A 9474-nucleotide genomic window follows, 5' to 3' on the forward strand; every position below is an offset into this window, starting at 1 on the left:
CCTTTCTGTGAAATGGGAAGACAAAGTCTACGTATGACTTAGGGTTGTTGTGGGAGTTGATGAGATGCACGAATGCAAAGCCCAGGCATTTAGTGAGCATGCAGAAAACCAAGTTCTTTTTGCTGTTATGTATTTTCATCTAAAAATTGATTTTGCACCACTGGGCACGCCCTTTCAGGGCTGCGTTCCTGAAATCATTAGCCAGTGCCAGGATTGCTTATTTCCAAAGCTGTTAAAATATTAGCAATTTGGATGGGAAAAAAACCATGGCAGTTGTTCAGTCCAAACCTCTAGCACTGCCAATGGGAAAATCAAAGTCACATAGGTAGTAGGTGGCAGGGCTGGGGCAGACCCCAGGCCCCCTTACACCCTATGCAGTGTTTTCTCGCCATGACTTCTTCCTTGGTAATTATTGGACTCACTATCATTACCCAGAGGTTATCATTGGGGGTGGGGGGTAGAGAAGGGACTTTTTGGTCCAAGACCATTTCTCTTGGCCCTGGACTTGCTTCTGCTTGTGGTAGCTTCTTCAGTACGTTGTACTGAAGTACTCTGCACCCCTTTGTACTATGTTGTCCATGAGCACATGCGTGTATGTGTATGCACACGCAACACACACACACACACTCATAGTTCAACTCAGCCAAGTGCGAGGGGTTTGGGAGCATACATTTCACAGCTACTTTTCCACTTGGCTTTGCCTGAGATTGTTGTTCTGGATCCCATAGCTCTTCTGAAGGTGACAACACTGGGTAAAACCATTCATCAGTCCCTTTGAAGGGGCAAGGGGATCAGCCTGGTTGGCGTGGAGTGAGCTTAGAGAAAGGCAGACAACAAGTCAGAAAGGTCAACACCGGGAGGAGGGTCAGATCATGTAAGGTCTTGCAGGCCTTTGTAAGGTGGTGATTTTTAATTATTCTGGGAAGCCAGTGGAGGGTTCTGAGCAGGAGGATGACGTTCTTGGGCTTACACCTCCACAGGATCACTTGGATGCTGCGGAGAGGATTCACGATAGGTAGCGAGAAGCAGGAAGACCAGTTAGGAAGCTGACACGTTCCAGGTCAAAGATGGTGGTGACTTGGATGAGAGGGGCAGCAGGGCGGAGAGTGAGATAGCGCCTACTTTTTCAAGTGGGCTGATTCTGGACGTATTGTGAAGATGGGGTCAATGGGAATTGCTGGTGGATCGGATGTGGAGTGTGAGGAGAAAAAGAAAAGGAAAATCAAGGAGTAACTAAAAATATGGAGATGTCACTCACTGTCAATTTTCAGATAAACGAGACCCATCTTCACATTTTAATGCAGACATTTCCCGCCCTAAGATCCTGTCACCTGGGGAAGGAATCACTTGTGGATGCCCAGGGTCCTGGGGGAGGGCGTGAGCCTTGGCTGGTGCGCACTAACCTCCCCGATTCCCCCCACCTTCCAGGTACTTCTTCAACTGCGACTGCCTCATCCCCCTCAAGAGGAAGAGGAAGTACTTCAAGGTTTTTGAGGTCACCAAGACTACGGAGAGCTTTGCCAGCAAGGTCCAAAGCCTGGTGCTGGTCAAGTACGAGGTCATCGTGACGACGGGCTATGAGCCAGGGGCGGGCACCGACGCCAACGCCTTCGTGACCATCTTTGGGGCCAACGGCGACACGGGCAAGCGGGAGCTGAAGCAGAAGATGCGCAACCTGTTTGAGAGGGGCAGCACCGACCGCTTCTTCCTGGAGACACTGGAGCTGGGCGAGCTGCGCAAGGTGCGGCTGGAGCACGACAGCAGCGGCTACTGCTCCGGCTGGCTGGTGGAGAAGGTGGAGGTCACCAACACCAGCACCGGCGTGGCCACCATCTTCCCCTGCGGCAGGTGGCTGGACAAGAAGCGGGGCGACGGGCTCACCTGGAGAGACCTCTTCCCTTCCGTCTGAGGGCTAGAGGCCCTCGCTCCCCCGTCCCATCAACTTGTCCCGACCACACCCGCTACCCCCGACCTTGGCTTTCAGTAGTCCTTTCCTCAAAGCCTCCTGGAGCTGGGACTGGGGGCCAGAGCTCCATGGTCCTTCAGAGACCACTGTGGGCAACGGCTTGTGGGGTCCTCCACCTTCTCGGGTCTCCTAGATCCAGATGAATCCATCAACCTGTGTCATAATCCATTGCTGCACAAAAATAACTTTTTGCATTTTCTTTTTCAATAATAGCAGTGACCAGGCTGAGGCTTGCTGCCAGGCGTGGATGGGAAATTGGGGCTTCACCCAGGGGATAGAAGTGGGGAAGAAGAGGCCATCAAGATGATGTATTTTAAGCAAAAACTAATTAACGCTTTTTTCCCAGAAAAGCTGGGCTAATTAAATTATTAGCAACCACACCCTGCAAAGGACTCATCTGGGCATCTGCTCACTTAGATATGCATCCTGTTTCCCAGTTTCAATAAATCCAGTGGCAAACAGAGAAAAGCATCAGGAGGAAGAATTTTAGCTGGAAGGATCTATGACCCTGTGAACAGGTACAGGATTCTTTCTGTCACTTTACAAAGGACGCATTGCCAAGTACCGGCTGGCTGCCCCAGCCAGTGATAACACAGTTGAGAGCCGGAGACCTGAGCAGGTGATAGGGTGCAGGGAATAGGGGGAAGAAGGTGCCTGGAACAGTGCCTGGAACCGCCTGGTCCCTGATGCACCCGGGCTTGGAGGGGAGGAGGGCATCGTTGGTGTTTAGCACGTGTCACCTATGGCTCGCTGTGGGCAATGTGGACTGAAAGCTGAGAAGGGATTGGAACAAAATGAAGATGTGGTCTCTGCCCTCGAGGGGGATGTGACCCTGATGGAGAGGCAGCAAGAGAACCATATATTCATGTGTGTGCACAGATGTGCACATACACACACACACACACACACACACACACACATCCTGATCAACAATCACAGCTGGAGTGCAGTACAACTCAGCCCCTGACTTCTGATTTTCCTGCGGAGGCAGGGGTGGGACTGAGCAGAGAGGTGCATCAGGCCAGGAAGTCTTCCTGTAGGAGGTACCCAGTACCAGGGTTTCTGCTGTGTCACCATGGACCCTCTAGCCCAGACAGGTGTAAACTTGGTGAGGCTTCATGGCTCTGAGCTCTCGGAGACCCTTGGAGAGAGGCTGTGGCAGTAAGCACAGGCCCGGAGGCAGCAAGAAGCAGTCTTGAGTCCCAGCTGTTCCTTTTCCCTGCTGGGAGAGCTTGAGCACATTGCCTCATCTCTCAGGCCTCAGTTTCCTCATCTGTCAAATAGGATGAATGATAATACCAACCCTGTAGGCTACTATGAGGACTACGTGAGTTAAAATGCAGACAGTTAATTCAGCGCCTGCACTGAAGGGTTTGTCCATCATGTTAAACAAGCAGGACTTAAGGGGGCTGGGGTGGGGTGGGGGAGAAGTAATCATTAAACAGCTTTATTTGTATCTTTTTCTGGAGCCGGTTCTTCCCTTGTCCCTGGATGAAAATTAAGGCAAGCCTCATAACTCTTCTGGACTCTCATAGGTAATAAAACGTCCAACAACCACTTTAAAGTCACGAAGTCCATCTCAGTTCTGTAATTTAAATGTGTGGCTCCAATACAAAGGCCAAAACATTCCACTCAGAGTTGAGTCTCCTCCCATCCCCCAGTTCAGTCCTATCACAAGTGGTAACGAGAGTGAGTGAAGAGCGAGCGTGTGGGTGTGTCAGTGTGCACACGTGTGTATGTGTGTGTATGAGTGTGGGGTCAGCCTCACCTCTCGTCCCCACCTTGCCCTTTTACTCCTGTTCCCCGCTCTAGCTGACCCCGGTTTCCCACCCCTGGGGGGGAGGGAGGAGAGGTGATGAGGACAGCTTCCTGTTGGGGGCGCTACTGTGGTCAGTGTCCTTTCTGGACCGGCAGCTGTTTGGAGCCTTCCTCCCATGAGCACTTGGGTGGGTTCTATCTCAGGCCCTTCACCACCCCCCCACCCTGTCTTGCTTAGGATCTAAGACACCCAATAGGAGGTCTTCTGGCATCCTTTGCTCTGACAGACTCTGGGCATTCAGGCCACTTGTCTCTGCCGTCAGCGGCAGGTCAGCCCTTCCCTCATCCCCACGCTTTCTCTGGACACATCCCTCTCTCCAAATAGCCCCACTGAAACCCCAGTCACTAGCCTTGGGCAAAGGGCAGCCAAATGGAAGGGAGGGAGGGAGGAAGGAAGGAAGGAAGGAAGGGAGGGAGGGAGGGATACTCCCAGCCCACCCTCAGCTCTTTCTGAAAATCCTGCCCTCGTATATACGGCCCCTTTCTCAGGCTCTCCATCCTCTGTCATACCTGGAGGACGAGGCTCAGCTCAAAGTTAAAATCGCTTTCTGCCGCGTCCTCTGGCAAGTGCTACTCAGTCTCACTATGGAAGGTATCATCTATTGTCTTGTTGAACCAGCCAAGATTGGATGGGAAAAGCCCCTTGTTTTGTCAGTTGCTGATGTGCTCAATAAATGTTGGCTCACTCTTACTGGGATAGGGCAGGTCTGGTCTGGGGACATACCCCATGACCTGAGTCAACTTTCTTTCCATCCCTTACCTTCCCTGCCTCCTCTGCTTCCTCGCAGGGGACTTGTTAAGATCAGATGAAACTACTGCTGTGAAAGCCCCTTTGAAACTGTTATGCCTTCCGTTCATCCAGGTGCACTTCATCTCACACAGGGCACCCCCCACCTGCCTCGTTCCCCAAGTTCTTGGGGCCTAGGCTGGTTGCCCACAGCTCCACGTCCAACATGTTACCTTCCAGCAAGGCCACACCCACCGTCGCCTCTGCTGTGCCGCCTCTGGGGCTGTTCCTTGTGCTCTAAGTCGCCTCGCCACCGTCCACCCCTCCCTCCCACCCTGTTCTGAGGCCCCAGGCTTGGAGGGTATAATAGTCAGTAAAAAAAGTCAGACAGAGAAAACAAATATGGTATATCATCACTTAGGTGTGGAATGTAAAGCAAACAAACAAACTGTTGAATACAACAATGACAAAAAACAGACTAGACCAGTCTAGCCTCCCTGCTTTGTAGGGGCGGGAACTGAGGACCAGAGTGGGCCTCTGACTCACCAAGGGTCCCACAGGGGCAAAGCTGCAATTGCACTCGGCTATCTGACGCCCTTCACACTCTGCGGAGGAGGTGGGGGAGATGTGCACATCGGTGGAGCGGGGAGTCTTGCAGAATCCACGTGTGTCAGATCCCATCCCCACAGCCCTGCGTCTTTGCGCTGGCACTGCCTTTCCCTTGGGGCCCTACACTTCTCCTTCCTCCACCCAGGTTGCAGGCAAAAGTCGAGGGAGACCCACTTCCCAGGGTGTTGGGGAGAAGGGTAGAGAAAGGAGGAGCCCCTGCTGCCCTCTGCTCCCACCTGCTGCTGCCCCCGAGCCTGCCCTCTGCCCTGAGGAAGGGGTGCCAGACACCCAAGAGAAGCCCCCAGGGGAGGGCTCCCTCAAAATCTCACCCCGTCTGCCTCTGGGCTGGGCTTTACCTCTCAATTCCTGCCTCTTCCTGGCAAGCCGGCACAGGAATCCCCCTTTTGGCAGGGCAGAAAGGAAAGCTGGGATTGGGAGAAACAAGCAGACAGCCCAGGGTGCAAACTTGAGGGAGGCGCTAGACCTCAGGCTTATGCAAAGGCAGGGCTGGCACCCGAAGCTGGGGCTTCCTTAAACGTTGCACCCAGGGCATCTCTCTTGCCTCACCCTCAGCCCTGGCCCTAGAAGAAGGACAATCTTCTACCCAAAGCCCCCACAAAGCTCTGTACCCCAACAGTCCGAATTCCAAGGCTGAGACCCAGCAACCAGCCATGGGGAAGATGATGACATACGCTTCTCTTGGGAAGGTCCCTCCTGAATCCCTCTCACCCCAAGGCCCCTGCTGCCGACGTGGCCCGTGGTCATCACTGGGGTGGTCAACCATGGCAGGTGGCCCTGGATGCCACCTCTCCTCCAGCCAAGACCAAACCCTTCACCAGGGCTCTGGGTGAAGAAAACAAAAGAAGGAATGGTCTCCTTCTCACCTGCACCTCTGTTCCATTTCTATGGTCCTCACCAGACCTACTCATTCCTTCCCCAACCCTACCCCACCCTCACACTGACAGCTCACATTACTAGAAAGTTCTTTTTTATAAGGATGGCTTCTTGAGAGCCAAGGTTTTATATCAGTGTGATCTTTCCTCACTTGATTTAGAGATAAGTCGGCATTAAAGAATATTTGGAGAAAACCTTAAATGTAATGCTACAAATACAAACAAAGTACTTCCAAATAAATATCCCGGGGGTCCACATTAAAGAAAAAAGACTCATTCTCAGTTAGCACAAGCTACTTACACAGAAACTGTTGCACCAAAGTCTAAGAAACACTTGCTCTTAAGCAGGTTAAACAAAAGCCTTCGATCTTATTTCCTCAGCTCTTTGGCTGAACAACACTTTTCTTCCAAGATTTTGATATAAGTACACTCAGCCCAGTTCAGATACACCCCTTCTGAATTCTGATTATGTGGGCTCCGATGGCATGAGGTCAGAAGTCCTATGGGTGCCCCACTTCCTGAGGACCCTTAGTGCTGTGTGTCTGTCCTGAACAGGGACCCCCATTAGTCCCAGCCCCTTGACAGAGCTCGGCACCAGGCATCACTCACCCACAGACACCCAAATGCCCTGAGTGAGGGCAAGATAAAGCTTCCAGGGACAGGTGGGTGACCTCAGCCCTGGACAAAGGGAGTAGTGGAGCCTAGAGGAAAGGAGATTTGACATGATGGGCCTGAGTGAATGACTTTTTAAGGGAGGAAAGAACATTTTACCCTAAATTTAAAAGGGGAACTTTGGGCCCTGGGATGGTGGAGGTGGGGAGAGGCAGTGTTGCTAAGGAGCTGGAGGGGAGATGCTTCAGCCTTGAGGCCTCCATGTGGCTTTTCTTCTAGAATCTCCAGCTGAATGTGGAAAAGACTTTTAATGAAGCAGCGATTCCTGGTGTCTTGGTGTTGAGGCCTCAGCCACCAGCCCTCCTACGGGACAGACAATTACTAGTGGCTGACCATGGCGTGGAATGGCCCGAGGGGAAGAGCAGACATTGATGGGGCCTGGGGAACTCTCCAGGAAAAGGAGACGGAGAGAGGGACAAGAGGAGAAATACTGTGGAAGGCAGGGATCTAACAAAAAACAAAACAACATCACCATCATCATCTTCTACACGGCTAATATTTATAGAGCGCCGACTATATTCCAGTCAGTGCCTTACACACGTGAGCTCATTAAATCCTCAGAAAGACCTATGAGGCAGGTGCTATTGTTATCCCCACTTCATAGATGAAGAAACGGAAGCACAGAGAGTGTAAGTAACTTGCCCAAAGTCACACAGCTAACAGGTGCCACAGGAAGCCCAAGGGCAGGGGTTCTCCTCAAATGAAATGTTAGCTGGAAGCTCGAGGTATGTAAAGGTGGAAGAACTTCAGCTGTGGCTGGTTGGGGGCAGGGAGGGTTCTGGGACAGAAAGCGCTCAGGAAGTGCAGGCCCCGTGGGAAGGAACATTGCTTGCAAGTGAGGCTACTTGCAGGGCAAAGGGGAGTGCGGAAAGGAGAGTGCCTGGAGGGGAAGGCTCTGGTTTTCTGCTTCCAGGTAATGGAGCGTGCAGGGGAGAAGCCAGGGCCAGAGGCCAGGTGTCATCTTGGGGCCATGCAGTGTCTGCTGGGGTGCAGCAGCTGGGGAGGCCTGGGAGTGAGGCGAGGACAGGGTGCAGGTTAACTTGCTGTGTCACCTTGACTGGCCACGGGGCGCCCAGATTAAACATGATTTCTGGGTGTGTCTGTGAGGGTGTTTCAGATGAGATGGGCATTTGAACTGGTGGACTCAGTAAAGTAACCAGCCCTCCCCTGTGTGCGTGGGCCTCATGCAATACCTGGAGGGTCTGGATAGAGCCAAAAGCAGAGGAATGGAGAATGTATCCCCTTCCTGCCTGCCTGCTTGAGCTGGACATTGGTCTCCTCCTACCAGTGGGACTGGAATTTTCCCCATCGTTCCCTAGCTCTCAGGCCTTCTGGACTCAGACTGAATTATACTGTTTGCTGTACTGGGTCTCCAGCTTGCAGAGGGCAGATCATGGGACAGCTCAGCCTCCAGAATCATGTGAGCCAATTCTTCCTCAAAATAAATCTCCACATATATAATATACATATGATATATTCTATCATATTATATATGATATATTATATATATCATATCCATCCCATTGGTTCTGCTTCCTCGGAGAGCCCTGACAATCACAGCTGGACTCTGTCCTCCTTAACCTCCTGAGGGTTATGGAGACTAGGAGTCACGGGCAGAGCTTGGGTGTTTTCTGAGAAGTCTGTCCTCCTGGGCACTGCGATAGGAGGTGGGAGAGGGGTGGAGATTCGCAAGGCTGCCCTTTGGCCCACGTGTTGGGTAGGCAAAAAATCCGAGGAAAGAGAGCCACTCTCCCAGCCCCAGAAGGCCATGACCCAACAGAGATTAAGTAGAGGTAGTCCAGGGAGATGTTGGGGGAAGGAGCCTGGTCTGCCGTCCACATGCTTACAGTTGGCAAACCAGGGACAGGGAGTGTCCACACGGCTGGCTAGTGGCGGGGCAAGGACTAAGAAGCTATGGTTCCTGAAGGAAGAGACACAGATGGAACTGAGTGGAAAACGACAGACAGCATTTTGGATCATCTCACTCTAAGGAGAACTGGGGATTCATTAACCTAATGAAAACCATGGACTTTAGTTAATAATAATGTATCAATATTGGCTCCTCCACTCTAGCAAATGCACCTAACCAAGGCAAGATGTTAATTACAGGGGAAAACTGGGTGGCCATGAGAGAACATATGGGAACTCTCTTTATTTTCAATTTTCTGTACACCTGAAACTGTTCTGAAAAATAAAGTCTCTGACTTTAAAAAAAAGAGTTCATTACTATGGGTTCTGCTCGCAGTTTATGAGAGAAAGCCATCTTCCAGTTCACTGACCCACACTTTTCCGAGAATAGACTCTAGACACCGCAAAGAGTGTCTGACTTTGGGCTCTTAGGAAGGAATAAAAAATCCACTCCAACTTTCAAAAATCAAATTCCTTCTCTCCTGTGGAGAAACTGAGGAGCCTCCAGTTCAAAACACAAGAGGTTACATTTGAAATTGATCACAAATGGGAACTTTCCGCTTTAAAATCCATAAACTAAAGTTCAGGAAACAGTTTAATGAGATGATTCTTCACAGAATAGAACAGATTCTTTGAGAGATAAAGAGGTAAAAGAAAATAATAGATAAGAGAGGAGGAGGAGGGAGAGGAAGGGAGTTGGGAGGGGGAGAAGTGGGGAGGCTGAAGGGGGCGGGCGGGAGAAGGGAAACAGGTGAAGGACAGGGAGAGGATGAGGAGACAACAGACACTGCCACGTGTCCTGGATGAACACAGGTCTGTGATCGGCTTTCTCTGGACGTTTCCTGGGTGTGCACAGAAATAAGCACCCTCCACGAGTGAGG

General features: G+C 51.4%; 1 protein-coding gene across 1 annotated transcript in view; it reads left to right on the forward strand.

Moving 5' to 3' along the window:
• Positions 1-4028, forward strand: part of LOXHD1 (lipoxygenase homology PLAT domains 1) — a 226254-nt gene extending 222226 nt beyond the window's left edge. The window contains exon 41 of the mRNA XM_082416684.1: positions 1429-4028. Coding sequence (XP_082272810.1) covers positions 1429-1909 — 481 coding nt within the window. The 3' untranslated portion in view covers positions 1910-4028. The remainder of the gene's footprint in view (positions 1-1428) is intronic.
• Positions 4029-9474: the final 5446 nt, after the last annotated feature.

The sequence above is a fragment of the Balaenoptera physalus genome (assembly GCF_965194825.1).
Source record: "Balaenoptera physalus genome assembly, chromosome: 12".
NCBI lineage: Eukaryota > Metazoa > Chordata > Mammalia > Artiodactyla > Balaenopteridae > Balaenoptera > Balaenoptera physalus.